Source organism: Lycium ferocissimum, chromosome 10 (genome assembly GCF_029784015.1).
Source record: "Lycium ferocissimum isolate CSIRO_LF1 chromosome 10, AGI_CSIRO_Lferr_CH_V1, whole genome shotgun sequence".
Classification (NCBI taxonomy): Eukaryota; Viridiplantae; Streptophyta; class Magnoliopsida; order Solanales; family Solanaceae; genus Lycium; species Lycium ferocissimum.
This window is the reverse complement of record NC_081351.1, coordinates 59,369,177-59,389,501: the sequence shown is the minus strand read 5'-3', so window position 1 is coordinate 59,389,501 and position 20,325 is coordinate 59,369,177. Positions and strand designations below refer to the sequence as shown.

The window sequence follows — 20,325 nt, the reverse complement described above, 5'->3', positions numbered from 1 at the left end:
TGCTCTTCTCCGTTACCTAACATACCATAAAAACCAACAATGGTATGCCTGAATACTTTGTACTCAGTGAGTGCCTCGGGGACAACAAGTAATACGAAAATAGAGTACAATAATACTTAAAGAAATCAGTTCTGAAACCCGTGTGAAATCAATGTAAAAACAATTATTCAACTTGTGTATCTCAATAAGAATTCTAAAAATCGATTATAAAGCCTCTTGTCAAGTTACAACTTTCAATTATGCCTTTCAAATTGATCATGATTGTCAACAGCAATTCCATGAGATAATAAGAATATCACACATGCCAATACAGGCCCAAGAATCAATCACATCAAAGGGATGACCGTAGAGGTTCCCCAAACACAGTGCACCACATCGGAATATGTAATTCTTGGTGGCTATCCTTCCTCCCGAATAGCTAGGCATAAACCACACTCCGGGTAGCAAACCCGGTAGTGGCCACTCTTCCTCCCGCATGGCTAGGCAATCACCACACTAGGATCCATAGTGACTACCTTTCCTCCCGAGTAGCTAGCCCAAACACAACAATAAAGTTCATAGCATAGAAGCCGAATCACAATTTATCTCAAGGTAGTCACATCATCAATTAGCATTTAAGTTCATCATGTCATTACAAAGATACATCGTTTCATTGATAATCTTGAAAACATTTCCACTTCCTTAAACAAGGTTCAATTGTCATAGCTCATCATAAAACACCATTACCAACCCTTAACCATTATTGATGACTATCTATAATAGAGGAAAATGATTAGAATTACGTATACATGTATAGAGTATAATATAATCAAGGTTTAATGTGGGCTTGTCCCCTCACATACACTAACCACAATCAAAGCATGAAATAGGGTTTCAAAAGTATGGAAAGTTCACCTTTTTATTCAATAAAGAACTTTTGGGAAGGGAGACATACACTTCAAAATAAAGTTTTCAAAAAGAGACATACGTTCGAATAAGGTTTTCAAAAGAGACATACGTTCGAAGAAGGTTTTCAAAAGAGACATACCTTAATTCCCGCTCAAGCGTACTTCCCACAATCCAACAATTATTCTACAATAGTTTTAGATAGGAGATATTAGAACTCTAATCTATTTCCACCCATAAACCCTTCTTACCAACGAAAGCTAGGGTTTTCATGACTAGAACGTGTTTTTGAACACTTCATAAATCAATCATGGATTCTAATCCATAGGATAACCTACGCTAGTATAAAACCTTTCAATAACATCATAAAAGTCAGGGATCATACCTTATTGAAGGAATCTCAACGTCTCCAAACGTCCGTTATTTCTTCTTCTCTTTCTTAGGTTTCAAGAATCTAAGATTTTGGAAGATGAACTAGTGTTAATTTGATGTTAGATTGATGTAGTAATGATGGGAATTGATCAAGAACTTACCTTATATGTTTTGGGGAAACCCTAGGGTTGTTTCCTCTCAAAAAGTAGGCCAAAACGAAGTGGGAATGAATATAACGAAGTTAGGCTTTTATAAAATTCGAGAAAAATCGCTTCAGGCATAAAATGGCCTGGTACGTCGCCCAGGGCGGGGCACACAATATATCTACTTTGACGGCGTCAAAATTTTGATTTTCCTGAAACTTTGGCACGGGCTCCGCGCACACCTAATTTTTACACTGCATAGATGATGTTCAGTAAAATCAGGATAACTCCTAACATAAAGCTCCGTTGGATCTGGGCGACCTACCGTTGGAAAGGTATTTTGAAGACCTACAACTTTCATTGAGGAAGTTTTTCCAAATTCCCAACCTATTTTCACGAACCTGGCTTAGAATTCAAACCTACTGAAATTTAGACGAGTTTGAGAACTCTTACGAACTTCACTATTTGGGTTGACTTCAAAATGACTGCTTATCTCCCAAATTCATCCCGAATGGATTCATATGGCTAAAATATCATCTTATTACTAGTTTTACACATTCACACGTAACCCGAATTTACGGGATGGTACAAGTAGTCTGTCCAAACGATCGTGAGGAGGTAGTGACGACAGAGAGTATACGAAGGAGAAAGAAAGACAACATATATTTAAGTATTCATGTGCTTAACTTTGGGTGAAAGTCATTCATTATGTCACATCAGCATGAGATGTTTAATAGACACTTTTGTTAGGGCTAAAGTGTTCAATAGGTACTGATCATAGCAGAGGTATCATAATGAAAATCGAAGCCAACTTGAAGGAGTTGTCTATGTGTTTAGCCTTTTCCCTTTGAAATGTGTTACTCTATGAGTTGTGGGTCAGTGTGTGCCATACCCTTCCTAAAAATAAAATTGTATAATTCGGTCGTGCAATGAGATACCATTTACGTAATTTAATATATAGTAGTGTTTATAAGAGTTTTCGTACTCCCTCCGTTCATGTTTACGTATCCTATATTGATTTGGCACACTCTTTAAGGAGTCGTAAATAGAATTACAATTTTACTATATCATCTCTAATTATTACTAAGTTATTTAATGATTGAAATCAATCGAACATATTTTAAAAGTTGTACAGTCACTAACAATTTCTTGAAGTTTTCAACCCAATAATTAATAACAAGGGTAAAATAGGAACAAAGTGATAACTTATCTCTTGATTTTCTAAATTGAATAAATAAAAATAGCAATTATTTTTAGCATACAAGACAAGTAAAGGAAGAGTTAGCCAAGGAACCCGAAGGCACATTATGAGAAATTGCCTGAATAGAAAATTTTGGTGGCAATGAATAAGCTTTCGCTTTATAAGCATGGACACGTGCAGCATAAATAGAGTTGCAATTAGTAACGGTTTCCAATAAAATTGCATACCTATTTGGCCTATTGACCAACATTCAAGGTGAAGCACATGTTTAGTGTTTGTTTGAGTAATAGTAATAAACACATGCGTATTTAGCATATAACCACTTTTAACTGAATTCTAACATATTCAATTATAACTTGAGATTGATTCTATAAATTCTTATTGATTTTTTTTTTTCATTTAACCTCAACTCATATAATCATCATACCAAATAAAAATTAAAATGACTAACAAATTAAATATATAATAATAATAATAATAAAGTTCTCAATATTTTTATTGGCATGTAAAAATTATTGATAAGGTCAAATTACTTTTAGAAAATTAAAGCAATTGCTCAAAATTAATGTACAAATAAGACTAAAACCTTCTCCTAACTAGTAGATATCACATATATACATAGATTGTTTCGTTTGTTGTGACTATTTTTAGCTAAGTTTGAATTAATGATATGAAATTGTAGGCTCGTCGAGACAGCTTCCTTCCATGTGATTTTAGGTATACCTTATCCCTTTTTTTAACATCTTCACTAACTATAGTTTCACACCGACGTATGGGTGCATCTGTAGGTCGAAGAAGGACATTACAAAACCATCTCAACTGACCTCTTTCATTTTATCATCAGTGCATGGTATTTGCATGGCCTTGCGAAGAATGTGGCCATTTTTTATTTTATTTATCTAATCTTGTCTGATCTCACATTAAACATTGCAGTTGCACCTTTGCAACACTCAATTACTTGTGAATATGTTGGATTTTAAGACAACAAATTCACTATCATATAATATTGTCAGCCCCATAATTGTTCTATAAAATTTATCTTTCACTTTGATATGCATCCTTCTATCACATATATAGCATTTTCATAGCATTTCTTCATTTCAACCATCTTGTTTTAATTCTATGAATAACGTTTTGATCTATCATTCCATTCTCTTCAAACACGAGTCTAGATATCTAAATTGTTTACTTGTTTGCACTGCATGCCATGGTGTCTAGTTTCACCTAAACTTCACTCTTCTCAAAATTGGCTAAACTATTGCAGTGCATGTGCATGTATTCAATCTTACTTGAGTTACTTTTAATTATCCTAGAACCCTCACTCTATAGAGTACTTCTCCTTAGTTTATATTTCTAATTTACAGTTCCAATATTGATTCCGTCAATTAACACAATATTATGGACAAATACATACACCATAAAACCTCAAATTGTATTGTGCCCAGTTAGCTCATTCATAACGAGGGTATATAGTACGGGCCTTATGCCGGTCGTAGACCACTATTACGAGAATTTCCTTAATTAGTATCTCTAACTATTGTTCCATACTAGTGACGGTTCATTTACATCTTTTAGTGCTATTTATATATTTGGTATGAATTTATTTCTTCTCGCCACTACAATACCTTTTGTGATACTCTATCATATACTTTCTCTAGGTCATGAACATCATGTGTAAATCTTTATTCCTTCGCAGTGAATTTCTATCAATCTTCTTAGAAAAAATATACTCTTCATTATAGATTTTCGGGACATAAATCCAAACTTGTTCTCTCTTACTCTTGTTGTATTCCTAAGTTTACATTTTATCACTATTTTTGAGAATTTCATCATATGACTCATGAATTTAATATCAATAGTTTAAACTTTAATAAATAGTAAATCCTAATTAAGCCTATAGATGAAAAAGTGTAATAGGTTTATAGCATTAAGAAAATAAAGATTAAATCCATTGAATTTAAATTTTGAATTAGCCTTTGCCAATGGTTGTTTCAAATATAAGAATAGTTAGGATTTTCGTCAAACATTTGGTCCATCATTCTACATAAGTACTCAGTAATTTGGAGTCAAATATATATAAGATTATTTTGTTTCAACTTTTCTTCGATGAGAAAATTAAGCACAACTCTGGAATGATATTTTTCAATGAGTCATTATAAAAATTAAATCTAATATATAATAGAGAGAGCCGAACTTAGGGTTCGGTTATGAGAAGGGGCGGTCCTATGTGGTTTCAAGTGGGTTCATATGAATCCACTTCGTTGAAAAATAACACTGTATATACATGTATACTTAATCTGTTTTTAAAAAATATATATGTATATACAGTGTTATTTATATATTGAACTCATTTGGTAAAAATTCTAGGTCCGCCACTGGTTATGAGTTTACGTAAATTCAGTAGCGTTTACTCAAACTTTGTATATATGTTAATAAATCTACTAAATGTCTGGATTGTGAACCTACTTATTATTGTAGTATTAACTTGAGGTCGTTATAAGAACTCATAAAGTTAAATATTCTTGAATCTGTCTCTGATATTAGATTAGCATCTATTATAATTTGAAGAACTTGAGATATCACATATACTTATCTAAATATCGTATTTAATTTGTTCATTTCTCAAAAAAATCTTGGTAGATATGCGATTCTTTTGTGTTAGTTTGTTGGTATATCAATGATATATATATGTTCATTTTAAGCCATGATATGAATATCTAAACAGAAATGATCGATGAGGTTTCTATTTCTATGTTTGAAAGGGAAGATCTTTTAGGTATATCAAGATTAAAAGAAATAGCGAGAGTTACAATCCTCATCATTTTCGTTATGATATTATTTTTTTTTAATTTTCCCCCTGAGGAGTTCACTCGAACTCATAATTTTCGAATTGGAGGTGGAAGGAGCTTACCATCTGAACAACCCTCACTTTGTCTTATGATATTTTCTCAATTCATCTACCACAAAATTTCTATAGGGAGTAGCATTTTTCAATGTAATTTCCTATAGTTACACAGTAACAAATCTACCACAAACATATTTTTGACATGACCATTAACATCGACAACAAGAGTACTTAAAGAAATATATAGCAGGAATATCATCATCTATAAGGAAGTATTACGTGAGATTCGTTTCATTACATACTTGTATCTCACAAAAATAAAACAAGTAAAAAAAAGTCTCATGTATCGAATTAAATTTCGATTCTTCATCTTTGTACGCTAATTATTCTAATAAGGATTTTTTTTATAGGTTCAAACGATATCCAATTTTTATAGATTCGTCACATCGATCATTCACAGATTTTACTGTATTCTTTGACATATAATTATTTACTCAATTCTATTTGATATTATTTTTAAAAATAATGTACACAAAATGACTAGCATAAACGTACAACACACATACCGAAAAATTAATACGTCATGTGGGTGGGTATGCGTTTAAAAATAAAAATATGTATAAATAAAATTAAATATACATTTCAAATAAATATCTTGATTCAGAATTCACATCGTCTACATTTTTAATCCATCACTTATTGCAATGTGATAAATACTTTTGGCATGAAACTGTGATTAAATAGGTTTTAGAAAATATTTGTTCATATTGAAAGTAGTAGCAGGCAGATTATAGTACTCCCTTGGTTCCAATTTATATGAGGGTATTTGACTTGACACGAAATTTAAGAAAGAAAGAAAGATTTTAAAACTGGTGGTCTAAAATGAGTCATCGATATTTGTGTGGTTATACATAATTTCATTAAAGGTAAAATGAATATTTTATAATTAAATTATTACTAAATATAGAAAGGTGTCAATTCTTTTTTAGACTGATTAAAAAAAAAAGAATGTCAAATAAATTGGAACGGAGGGAGTAACTAAAGATAAAAATTTATACTCCCTCCATTCCAATTTATATGATACTATTTGATTTGACACAAAATTTTAAAAAGAAAAAAAGACTTTTGAAAGTTATAGCTTAAAACAAATCTTTGATTTTTGTATAGCTATAGATCATTTCGTTATGAATAAAAAGAAAATTTTAAAATTTAATTATTTATTATTAGAAGAAATATGACATTCCTTTTGAACAGACTAAAAAACAAAGAAGGTCATATAAATTAGTTACGTCTTTTTAAAAGTTAATTATCATATTTAAACAAATTATGCATAACGTTTCTTGGGGAAGTGGCTTCGCGGGTTGATCAAGTCTTGAAACCCTAAATTGTTTTTAACATAGGCGGCAAACAGCAAAACAATATTTTCCTGTATACCAAAATTACCCCTAATCTAAAAAGGGCAAAAAAATAAACTAATGGCGCTATTTTTAATTACAACAGTCTAAATTTTGGCGGGTGATGTTGGATTGCCCAAATTTGTAACCAAGGGTATTCCCGTCATTTCGTACTTCCTCGCGCCTAGGGTTTTCATAAGCCCCTTTATAAACCCCACATTTTATATCATATGATCATCAGCCACAAAAACACAAGTCTATTTTCACTACTGTCGGTTCTTTGGCGCAGTCTCTCTTGCTTTCTTGTTATACATGTCGGTTTTCTCAACCCCTTTTATTTCTACTCCTTTTTCATTCTGTTCTGTTTTTTTTAAGCTTTTTTTCTAGTTCAATCAAGTGTGATCAGCTGATCTTTTGGTTCTTGTTCTGATCATTGAAGTTGAGGTGATCAAGATTGTTGTGTTGAATGTTCTTTTACTTGGGTTTTTCTCAGATTGTCTAGTTGATTGATCAAAGTGATGGATCTAAGTGATAAGGTAAGTGATCAAGATCCACCACTTGTACCATTTAACTTTGATCATTACTTTTTTTATGTACCCCATGTTTGATTTTGATTGATTGATTTTTTTTTAAAATTTTTACAGGGATCAGGATCTGAAGATATGAGTAGCCAAACAGCAACACCAGAAAGAGTTGTTTCATCAGAAAACCAAATGAAAACTTGTGTTGATTGTGGTACCAGCAAGACCCCTCTTTGGCGTGGTGGCCCTGCTGGTCCTAAGGTAAATAAAAACGTCTTGATCAATTATTATTTTATTCCAAAGATTTTTTTGAGGAATTTAATGATGTTTTTTATGCAGTCATTGTGTAATGCTTGTGGGATAAGGAGCAGGAAGAAGAGAAGAGCACTTCTTGGATTGAACAAAGAAGACAAGAAGCCTACCAAGAAATCATCAAAAGTTATTGGTAACAATGAAAACAAGAACCAGAGCAGTAACAGTTGTACAAGCAGCAGCGGTGATAGTACCAGCAGCAGTAATGGTGGTTCTTTGTTGAAAAAGAAGTCTTTGCCTTTACAAAGACCAAGATCAAATTCAACTCACAGGAGGAATAATAATAAGCTTGGTGAAGTAGAACAAGCTGCTTTTTTGTTGATGTCTCTCTCTTGTGGTCCTGTTTATGCTTAAAACAAAGAATTTACTGTTGTAATAGAGGCTGTGATGGTTGTACCTTTTTTGGTTGGTGAGTGATGAGTGGGTAGGTGTATGAGTAGAGTGATATAAAAATAGAGGGCTTAATCAAGTTGTGAGCTCTGCTTGGGATGTAGGGTTGAACATTGTCTTTATCCTTTTAAATTAATTAAATTTATTTTAGTTTAATGAGATACCTTGTTATATGCTTACTCATTTTATAAAAGAATCTATAGTATTGAAATTTTGATCAAGATTACGTTCCTTCATCTACTTTCCGTTTTAATTGAAGGATGTTGTTCACCTTCACTCTCAAATTGTCTGTCCTTATTTTCTTTTTACACGTCCTTTAAGAAATATTAATTTTTATATGGATATTTGGACAATCATCGCATTATGTGTCTGTAGTCTTCAAAAAATAATGACTAACAAGGGTGAAATGGAAAAAGAAAAATTAAGTTTGTGTTGAACTTCAAAAACGACTAATGAAACAACTATTTTTAGAAATTACGAATTCATTTAGATTTGTGTGGACACTCTTGATAAGTTGAAATGCCCGTTAAAATCACGATGTCCATGTTAATTTGGATTCTCACTCTAATGACATTGGAATTTTATCTCACTAATTAGAAAATTTGATGTTTGTAAATATAAAAGCAATTTAAACTGATTATTCAACAATTCCCTTAAATATTATGAAAATACAATCATTAAGTATAGAGGATGTCAAAAAGTGCTATGATTGTGTCCGAACATTGACTGAAGGAACTATCTATAATTTAATACTTTGTAGAATCTACTGCTTGATCAGATGATGTTGACACAACACACAAACAAGATATGTAACTCTGATATTTGGGTGAAGAGGGGAGAAATGGTGTCCTGTTTTTTGGACTCGCAGATGGCAATTCATGTATTTTAGAGATAGCATATTCAGTATTTATAAATCATTTCTCTTTTTGGACACTGGTAACACCTAACCTAATTTTCCAGCTCATGATTGAGAATTTTGTGATCCTTTGCCTCTACCTTTTACACTTTTGCTTCAATAACCTTTTTCCTTTTTTAAAAAGAAACAAAAGGAAAAAAAAGATGATGTCGTTTTCAGGAAAAAGTATCTAACATTTTCAATTGGGAAAAGGGCCTGATTTACTCCTCTACTTTGAGAAAAGGTTCATATTTATCCCGTTATACTATCAGTCCACTTATATTCCTACCGTTATAAGAGTTGAAATATTTACCCCTATTTTTAACTCCTGTCCACCGTGGCCAATGGCTTGTCCACTGTGTCCATTAAAATGCCACATAAGAGGTCATGTCAGCAATTTAATTAAATGACTCCTAAAATTAAAAGACCAAAACAATGCTTTCTTCTTCAATATCAAACTAAAAAGTGCAGACAAATGGACCCCACCCAAGGTACACTTAGACCATATGTTCAAAGCTCATCTGAGAATTTTTGGCTGGGACTAGTGGTATGCTTTCTTTTTTCTTTTTCCTTTTTTCTCTGGTTTTTGCTTCTTCCTCTCCTCCTTCACTAGTTTCTGCTCTTATCCTTCACAAAAGTACTCTGAGTTGTGATTCCATGTACCGTGTTCTTGTCTCTTCGATTTCTATCTTACTGCTGGTAAGTTCATTTTTTAGTTGCTAATTTTTCATAGCTAAAGATGGGATCTTTTTTATGGAATGATTTCTGGGGTGTTCTTTTTTTCCTTTGTTAATACTTGAGTTTTGAAACTATTTTAGCTGACAATTGTCCTGAAAATTCTTGTGGTTTTTAGTACTATGTACTAGCAACAGTGGAAAATATAAACAGTCTAGCAACAGTGGAAATCAATTTGATATTGAAGAAGAAAGCATCGTTTTGGTCTTTTAATTTTAGGAGTCATTTAATTAAATTGCTGACATGGCCTCTTATGTGGCATTTTAATGAATACAGTGGACAAGCCTGGCCCAAGCCATTGGCCACGGTGGACAGGAGTTAAAAATAGGGGGCAAATATTTCAACTATTATAACGATAGGGGTATAAGTGGGCTAATAGTATAACGGGGGATAAATATGAACCTTTTCCCAAAGTAGAGGGGTAAATCAGGCCCTTTTCCCTTTTAAATTCTTCAGACATGCTGAATTAGTTTAAGGAACATGTCGAGTTGTTGTTTTTAGATAGGATTATAGGCCAGGGGGAATATATTACACAGTCATCCATTAATAAATCAGCCGTTTGTTTTGAAGTTACAAGAAGAACTATTTTACAAGCCATTTTGAGTCTTTCAAACGCATCCATCTCAGTGATTGCTATGGACTGAAAGTTTAGAATTATTGATATCTATTTACAATGCTTACTTGTTGATTAAGATGAATATCAGACCATATAATTAATATAAAGGCATGGATTCATGTTTGAGTTTGACGAAATAATGTGATTGTCATTCGAAATGGGAAGAGATGAAGATCAACATATTTGTTTTTATTTAGTTTGGCTTTTGAGAAGAAAGTGGTGGAGAAAAGAAAACTACTCACTTGCCATCCAGGAGCAAAACCTGACAAATGATCTTTTATGGTTATAATAATTTGTATAGAAGAAAATGACTCTACAAAGATCTCTTGTATTATATTTATAATATCCCATAAAAAAGTCACATTACTAAAATAACATTTGTAACAGACTATAAAACCAATGTCTCACATCCAGCTAAATACTAGAGAATATTGTTTTCTTCAACCAAATAAAAGAAAGGAAAAACTTGAGCATTTCTCTGATCACCAAACGGAGTTGATATTTGAAGTAGAGTATGCCATTACTCTCCTGTTGTGTTTTTTCTTTCTTTCAGAGAAATGTTGAAAGACCATGAATAATCAAGAGAGCCAACTTGGGTCACAATATTAGTGGTGAAGAGTGGGCGGGTTAGATCAATTTGGGCGGGTTGAAAATGAGCCAACATAAAGTGGGTAATAATTCAACCCGCCCATATTTCATATGGGCAAAGATGGGTTGGGTAAAAGACGGGTTAACCCATATTTACTCATATTTTCATGAGTAAATAGTACTTACTCTATTTTAGAATTCAATATCCGGGCAAAACTCCAATAATCTGATAACTGATTTGCGAGAAATATTTCACATTACTGTTTAACATAATGAGTACATGGTGTATTTGTTTGCATTCCGTTTTAGGAAAAAGAGTTAACAGAATAGAGTTAACAGAATAACCAACCTTTTGATGCCAACTTAATTTCCAGATCCTGAACCAAGAAACATGTTTCCCTCCATTTCCACGAGTTATAATTGATCAGTAAATGAAGTCATTATTTGATCAGGAATATAACAGATAAAAACAATTTCTTCCTTAATGTTATTTCTTAGGATGCTTTGGACTATCTGTCATAAAGAAAACCTCAGAATCTATTGGGAAACACTACTTAAAAAAATCATTATGAAGAGAATAAAACATCCCCTAAAATTCAAGGTCAATGAGCTGCCTCCAGAGAAGAGCCTAAATTCCAGCAGCTATAGAAATCACCTCCTAGAATAGAATTACTTGCAAATAACCATACACAGAGTACTTCATAATTAGTAATTCAGCAAGCAAATAAAGCTTAGTAGCTCACTTTTGTAAACATGTTCAGTTAGTAGATGTTCCCTCAATTTCCATATTTTCTGAATCCAACTGGGATTCGCGTTGGTGGAGGAATTGGATCGGAAAAAGAGGGATTCATATTCTTACGGGTCAAATATGGGTGAAGTCCAAATTTTACCCGCTTAAAATATCACTTCCCAACAGTTAAATATGGGCGGGTTGGGTGGGTTAATAAAATATGAGCTCATTTTGTCGCACTGGTCACATGATTGTAGGTGATTAGACAAACACACTACTAGAAATTAGAGTTTTCCCACAAGCATTCAGCGGGAAATTTTGTGCTATAAAATATTTTTTTTCCCATCTCATTTCCACCGAACCAGTTCATTGAGAAAACACATGGTGGGAAACAGGTTTTCATTGAAATGCTGAGAAATTTCTTGATTTTTTCCGTGTGAAAACACTACTATTTAGGTTTTTCCCACCGACATTCAGTGACCATAACCACTAACATTTGTCAGTGGGAAATCTCAATGGAAAATAGTTATATTTTAGTAGTGACAGAATCATTGGACATATAATTCGGATAAAATTGTTTATTGTTTTCTAGTTGTACCAAAAATATAGGTTAGATTAATATGGAGCTGGGAAGAGGGTCTTTTAGATAGGGGAGAGAGAGAGAGGTGAAAAAGATAGGAAGAGAAAGTAGTAATGTAGAGATCGTAAAAGTAGTCTCTTTAAACTCAATTCCATATGTTTGTGCTCTCATTCGGACAGACAAATCTCAACATTGATTACCAATCCAATATTACTGCTCCTATATATCATGTATAATGCATGTGGAAAAAAGGCCAGCTTAGTGAGCAAAGTATTCCGCATACTCGTTAGCAGGATGTGGGGAATACATGTGAAAGTAAAATTATTTTACTGCAGCTTTTAAGCAAACGGGTATTGATGTATCATGTATGTGTAGTGTTTTTCACTAAAGAGATTTTGCGTCATTTAATCGTGTAGATGTACTAGTTTCCCTGCTAGTTTGTGATTGAGATTTAATTTAACATCAACAACAACATTATAGTGGTTCAATCCCAACCTGTGAAGATTACTTTTAGTTTCGATTAAGCAAGTGATCCCCTGCTTCCACTATCGAACACTACCAAGTCTTTGTTACTAACTTGTTTGAAATTCTTGAAGTGGAAGTAGACTAACAAGTAGGGTGGACGGTAGATATCGAAATTTTAATTGAATTAATTCATATAAAATTTGGAATAAATTCTAAGTTATTGACATGTTAACCAAGTCAAATTTTAGTTAATAAAGCGGATCAATTATTTAAGTTAAAATTACATGACTTGAATGATATCCAAATTACATGACTTGAATGATATCCAAATTACATTTGAGTTATTCCATTAAATCGGATCTCTACAAGACAAGCCCAACCCACATCTTTCTACCCCAAGGTCCGCTAGAATTACTTGGAGATCAAAATACCCCAAGCTCTAGCTTACACCTATATAAAGGGGTCACGTATCCCCTTTAGAAAATCATCTTGAAAGTTGAATAGCATCGTGACTAGAGGCAGAGGAGAGCAACGACATCTACATAAGTCTTCTCCAAAGGTCTTCAGCAAGAAGGAGAGTTCGATAGACATCTTCCCTCAAGAACAATTCAAAGTGTTGTTGAAAGTTCTTCGAAGATTCAACACATCAACAACAGTCCATCCTTCATTCGAGAAAGACGTTACATTGGCCCTCGAATCAAGATGAGCAACACAAAGATTAGAATCAAGAGATACATCCAGAGTTGTACACACAAAAATATCAATAAAATGATTTTCTCTCATATTTGTTTTGTAATTGCAGCTATTTATTTGCTGCTAACAAAAATTTTCACCAATAACTATACTAACTTGTTTGAAATTCTTGAAGTGGAAATAGACTAACAAGTAGGGTGGACATTATTCCATTAAAATCGCAAAATTTGATCGTACCAAACTCTTTTTTCGGGTTTGATTTTTCAATTTTGCATATTTTTCAACTTTCCTGATGTTTTACAAGTTTAGTTCAATTTTGTTTTTTCAATAAAAAAAAGTTTGATTAAGCCTAAAAATCGAAATTCATAAGGGCAATTCGCATCCCTTCTTTAGGGGTGGTCTTTAAATTTTGCCCCTCAAATTGCTGGTCTTTAAGTTTTGCCCTTACTAAAACTCAGTGAGGTTGGGGTTTGAACCTCCGCCAAAAAATTTTAAAAAAATTCGCAAGGCGAGTTTGAATTTTGCTCTTCCCCGTAGAGACTTTTAGTTATGTTTAACTAAAAGTCTGTCGGAGGGGATAGACTTTGCCTTGAGGCATATATTTTATTTTATTTACTTTGTTATGCCTTGAGGAAAAGTTTCACCTTATGGGACATACTTTTATTAATGTCTTAACTAAAAACGTGCCCCATAAGATATAACTAAAAGTATGCCTTCATGCGACGAACTTTTCCTTAAGGCATAACTAAAAGTTTGCTTTAAAACAAAAAGTCATGCCTTAAAAGTTCTGCCTTATGGGCATACTTTTGATTATGCCTTAACAAAAGTCCCCCCATAAGGCATAACTAAACTATATCTTAAGGAAAAGTTCTACCTTATAGTCTTTTAGTTATGTTGGATCGCACTTTTTTCCTTAAGTTATGTCGGGATCCGGTACACGCCCCCCAACTTTGTGAGTTATTTTTTTATTTATGCGAATGGGGTTCGAACCCCGGAACATCGGGATCCGGCATACACGCCCCCAGCCTTGCCTTGCGATTTTTTATTTTTTATTTATGCCTGAGCGGGGGTTCGAACCCAGAACCTCAGGTATTCGCTCACCTTTTCAAGCGAAGGGCAAAACTTAAAGACCACAAATATGAAGGACAAAATTTAAAGACCACAAATATGAGGGACAAAATTTAAAGAAGAACAAAATTTAAAGACCACCACACACACACACACTCAAAAAGAAAGGCCAATCCGCGCAAAAAAAATGAATTCATAAGGCATCAACAATATTTTCCGTAGCCCGCCAAACCAAGTCCAACAATAAGCCCAAATCCCAAATCCACTACCCAAATTTGTCTAAAACTTCTCAAACTCATTGCATCTCCGATAATGCGAGTATGTGACCAGTGTTTTCAAAGGCGTTTTCGGAGCAAGTTTCGGGGCGAGTGTCGGGGCGGGGTGTACCAAAAATGTTCCGGGGCGCAAATTGAAGGTATAGATCCATAGGGCGTACGCCCCAGAATTTGAGGCGTAAGTCCCGGGCGCAAAAGCGTAAGCCCTGAGCGTTAAATTTAATTTTTATTGTTTTAAAATTATTTTTGCTATAGATTATGATTTTTATTATTAGTGTAATGATATTTATACTTCATGTTATCATGTTATAGTGATTTTTCTAAAATATTTAAATAAAAAATACAACTCTCATAGAAAATAACATTGTCATAAATAATTTATTTAGATGATTATATCTGAAATTGATAGGATAGAATGTCATAGCACTATGTTCTTGAAGAACTTTATCCATTTTTTGCCATGGCTCTTACAGTTTTAACCTTTCTCCTTCTTTGAAATATACAAATAAAAATCACTGCAAATATTAGTTGAGAGTGGGAAGGACTAATAGATGTGGAGATTGATAACGAAGTGAATGAAGATTTCATTTTTAAACATTATCTAGGCTATTATTGTTACCTTTCTCAAGGAATAATTGTAATAAATTTTTGTATATAATTAGTGCTTTATTTGAATTTATTTGCAGAATTTTAATGAAAATTTTACTTTTGTTTATTTTTTAGTAATAAGATTATAAAATTTAAGATATATAAGACATACGCCCCATAGATCCATGGGACTTACGCCCCGTGTCTCGGGCTTACGCCTCATCCCGTACTGCGTAAAACGCCTCGCCTCTTAAAACATTGTATGTGACTACCATGAAATGCCTAATTTAACATGGTAATCACTTAGCACATCTATATTATCTCTATTCTTTATCCTACCTAAACGATTAAAGAGAGAGAGAGAACTGCAAAAGCACATTTTCTAAGGAATTCTGTGTGTTTGGACAAGAAAAAAAACAATTCTCTGAGTGTCTATGTTATTTGAAATTATTTATAAGAAAAAAAAATTAAAGCTCAAGGTTTTGAGAAATATCAAAATAGGTAGATAGTGGCGGGTAAGCGTTTCAGCAAAACTTGAAAAAACTAATCGAATTAATCGAAACAAAATTAACTCTAAAAGAGGAGGATTAAAATTTAGGAAAAGGACAAAAATTACCCTGTGACTATGCTAATTAATCTAATTAGACAAGAATTATTGGTTTAAGATTTAACCATTGGCTAATAAGGTTAGAAGTGGTCCAATTTTTAGACAGTGAGGACATTTTTTATACCAAAAGATAACGGAGTAAAAAATGCTCTTGTTTCGATAGTTGAAGGGTAATTTTCCTTTCAATATATTTCGAAGGCAGCAGGGATTCAAGATCCCCTGGGAATAGGGTACTATGAAAGGAAGTTGATCATGGATTATCAATAAATCTAAAATTGATTCTTTCTGGATCGATGTCCGAGCGGTTAATGGAGACGGACTGTAAATTCGTTGGCAATGGCTTGATTTCTCTTTTGATTCACAATTTCATATACCACTCATACTATATATGATTACTTTAAATAATTTGATTTACTAAAATAAATTATTACCCTGTCTAGAGGTGAGTTTAAAATTTGAAGTTTATGGTTCCTACAATGATTTTCAGTTAATACTAAACCAGAGTTGGAAATCAAATCGAATAAATCGACTTCCACCCCTAAATTAGAGTGATATCATAATATAAGGAAAACATCACTGAATACCCCTAAAAATTAAAATATTTACCCGCCCATGCCCCTTCCCAAACTATTTTTGCTTCTACCTCCACCGGCTGAAAATTTTTACCCGACATACCCCTCGGGCAAAACCCTTCCTCCGTGATACCATCGCAAAGATATTTATATATCACGATGGTATCATGGAGGACTAACGAAAATCGAATAGCGGTCCATGATACCATCTCGGATATTTATATACCATGATGGTACCATGGTCTGATAGTCTTATTAAAGAAGCGAGTCCTTCATGATACCATCACGGTATATGTATATAAGACGATGGTATCATAGAGATTTTTTTTCGAGAAAAGTGTGTCATTTTTAATAAATGAACATGATCATTCATAATACCGTCTCGATGTATTTATATACCACGATGGCATCATGGAGGACTAAGAGAAGGACTGAAGCATCTTCCATGATGCCATCTCGATATTTATATACCATGATGGTATCATGGACAACTAAGAGAAGGGGAATCAAGCATCCTTCCGTGATACTATCTCAATATATTTGATATACCATGTTGGTATCATAAGCGGGGGCATCTCGGGTAAATATTTTTAATTTTTTCTGAAAGTACGAAAGTAATGAGGATATGAACAAATAATATTTTTTATTTGAGGGGGCATGCGTGATCTTTTCCCCATTTTTTTCCGCCTTTCTTAATGAATGAGAAAGGCCAAACCCTAGATGAATCCAAATGTGAAGGCCTGTAGGCTATAGATAACGATACAGAAAGCAACATGCCAATTTGTATGGGTCATTTGCACGATTGTCCTTCAAAGGTACTGGTATTTAATTTTTGTCCTTCGCCTAATATCCCGAGATCCTAGATCCAAATCCCGGCTCAATTAAAAAAATATATCACAAGGCAGAGTTTCGTAGCAAATTTAAGCTTATTCGGACAAAGAATAAGTCTCAAGGCAGAGTTTTGTAAAATTTCAATTGAATAAAATAAAACAAAAATTGCCTTAATGCAAACCTCTACCTTCAGGTATAAGACAAACCTTTGTCTTAAGGTAGAGTTTTTCCATGCCTGAAGGCAAAACTCTACTTTAAGGCAAAGTTTAGCAAAACTTTTTAGTGAAGACAAAAAAATTAAAGATTACTTTGCCTTAAAAAGACAAGTGCCTTTGAATGACATTCCACACAAAAAAATGAATTTGTATTGATATTTTTTTTAATTTTTGACTAAGTGGGAATTCGAACCAAGATTTAGAGAAAGCCAAATCAAAGGTTTTTAGCAAGAGAACAAAAATTAAAATTACAGTAAGTAGTGATAGATTACAATTTAAATATAGGGCCTAAAATTAAAGACCAGTGCCTTTGAATAACATTCGACACAAAAAAAAAAAAATGAATTTGTATAGATATTTGTTTTGGGTTGGACTCCTTGAGGCCTACTTTATTACAGTAGCCCCCGAAAGGCCTCTGGAAGATCATTCAAGATTTAGAGAAAGCCTTACAAATGAAAGCCCAAGTTTAAGCCCACCAAGAGAACAACGAAATTGCAATGGAATTACAGTAAGTAGTGATAGCTGATAACGTGAGCTAACCGCTTTCAACATTGCAATTTAAAAATAATCAGTATCCTGGAGTTTTTCAACTGTCATACATAGAAATATGAAATTTCATGATACTATTTTATATATAAAAAATATTTTTTATAAAAAATATATATATTTTACGAAAAAAAATAAAAAAACGAAAAATATATATTCATGTTTTGTAATATATCGTTATGTTTTGTAAATAAGGAAAACTTCATGTCAATGATATATTTTTTTTAAAAATAAATTCAATCACAAAAGCTAAAAATTCATAAAATTAAAATTTCATGTCAATGATTATTTTTCAATCACAAAAGCTAAAAAGTGGTTATTCGTAAAAAATATCCAATTAGTACTTTAGTAGTCCTCTACCCCTTTTCCAATTCTTTTTCAATTACATTGAGGATATGAGAAAGGGCACACGGGAGAGAGAATTGAACGTAGACTTATCAGATGAGAGAGCTTTTCTCGGTATCACGTTCACTCAGAGGTGGAATTACGATTTTCTGCTTATGAACTCTGAACTACAATTATATGTTTTTGCTTATTGAATTTTGAATATATAATATATATATTATATGAAATTTTTAATACAAATTAATACTAGATTTAGCTATTGAACTCTACCGAAATCACAATTTTAATGTTGGCTCAGCCCCTGCATTCACTAAACTATTAGCTTCGGTGCTTGTTATGGAATAGAAGAAACTAAAGAGAAAATTGAAGAGAGAATAAACAATAACTCTTTGTATTGATTCTTGAATTGTTTCTTGTCTTCAAAAATAAAAGACTACATATCTATTTATAGAGAATAAAGAGAATAAAATAAAAAGAAAATATATTATTTTCCTTATAGATACTAAACTAAAAGGAAAATAAATATTCTATAATTAATGTAGTAATTAGATTTACAAGGAAACTAAATGTTCTATAATATTCCTAGCTAAAAAGGAAGTAAATATTTCTACCACTAGTTAAATCATAAAGTGGAAGGAAAGTAAATTTTAACATTCCATTCAAACTCGAGTTGGTGTATCCAATTTGAGTTTGAAGACTTGAATGTTCTAGAAAAAAGCACTCTTCCTTGCTTCCATTGCGGCAATCTAAAAGATTTGATCTTTCTCATCTTTTGTTTTTACTAGTAATGCTTGTGAATTGTCTCGAGTGTCTTTGAACTAGCATACTTTTGTAACATGACATGTTTATTTGCGATTTCCACATATTGCATCTGATCTTCACCAACAAATTTTTTCTAAGTGTGTTTTCTTTTTGCAATATGTTGGAATTAAACCAAGATTACTAATTCAAAGTTGTTTAGGATTGGTTTTTAGTATTTATTTAATTCATATCTAGTTAGGATTTATTTGTCTAGTTCATATTGGAATGGGTTTTCTAGTCCTAGTCTATGTTGGTTTTCTAGTATTATAAATAGGGGTGTGATGTCACATATTTTATTGTAGTGAGATTCAAGAGTTTTTAAGTTATTAAGTCTCCTACGTTATTTCGCTTGTTTGATAAATTTCTTCTATATAGCCATTGTTGGGTTTTTCACTTGTGCTAATATTATTCCTTTGAGTATTTTTATTTCCTTCACAATATTTGCAAGGAGGATAGTTGACTTTTCCTTTTTGGTGTTTTTCATAAAAAATACCTTCAAGAACTTTATCTTGTCTGAAAGCTCTTCTTTGCTCATGTGCTTGAAGAGCACTTATTAATTCTGCAAGGGATATAGTAGAGAGATCTTTAGACTCTTCTAGAGCGGAGATTTTAGACTCAAATCTCTCAGGAATAGTCACAAGGATTTTTTCAACTATTCTGTTATCTTTGAAATTCTTGTCAAGCAACCTGATTCTGTTGACAATCAAAACAATTATGTCAGAATACTGAGTGATTGTCTCACCCTCCTGCATTCTAAGAGATTCAAAATCTCTTTTGATTTTTTCTGCCTTGTTCACTTCCTTGATACTCCTTTTCAAGTTTTTCCCAAGCTTCTTTTGTTGTTTCACATGCAATAATTTTAGAAAACATTGAATCAGCAACAGAATTTGAATCACAATTTTGGCTTTGTGCCTCTTGGGTTTCTCTTCTGAGTGAACTTTGATTTGGGCAGGAGTAGAATTTTCAGGAAGTGGTTCTATGGGTTTATCTTCTTTTACAACTTCCCACAAATCATAAGCTTCAAGATAAGACTTCATCTTAAGTGCCCAAATTTGATAGTTTTCACCGGTCAAGGTTTGTGGGGCATTGAAAAAGAGATTATTGCTTGCCAT

General features: G+C 32.8%; 2 protein-coding genes across 3 annotated transcripts; one reads left to right on the top strand and one right to left on the bottom strand.

Annotated features, from left to right (window-relative positions):
- Window positions 1–7,052: 7,052 nt before the first annotated feature.
- LOC132034430 (GATA transcription factor 16-like) lies at window positions 7,053–8,222 on the top strand. 2 transcript variants are annotated; one of them, XM_059424782.1, is made up of 4 exons: window positions 7,053–7,154; window positions 7,334–7,376; window positions 7,485–7,622; window positions 7,701–8,222. In XM_059424782.1, exons 2-4 carry the CDS (start codon window positions 7,359–7,361, stop codon window positions 8,025–8,027), a joined length of 483 nt encoding a protein of 160 aa, XP_059280765.1. In that variant the 5' UTR covers window positions 7,053–7,154; window positions 7,334–7,358; the 3' UTR covers window positions 8,028–8,222. The 2 variants fall into 2 exon arrangements, with proteins under 2 accessions (XP_059280765.1, XP_059280764.1); XM_059424781.1 differs by having other exon boundaries at window positions 7,061–7,154; window positions 7,280–7,376.
- Window positions 8,223–17,944: 9,722 nt separating this feature from the next.
- On the bottom strand, window positions 17,945–20,325 carry LOC132035051 (uncharacterized). Its single transcript, XM_059425370.1, has 2 exons — window positions 19,707–20,325; window positions 17,945–18,063 (listed from the first exon to the last, which is right to left on the bottom strand). Exons 1-2 carry the CDS (start codon window positions 20,323–20,325, stop codon window positions 17,945–17,947), a joined length of 738 nt encoding a protein of 245 aa, XP_059281353.1.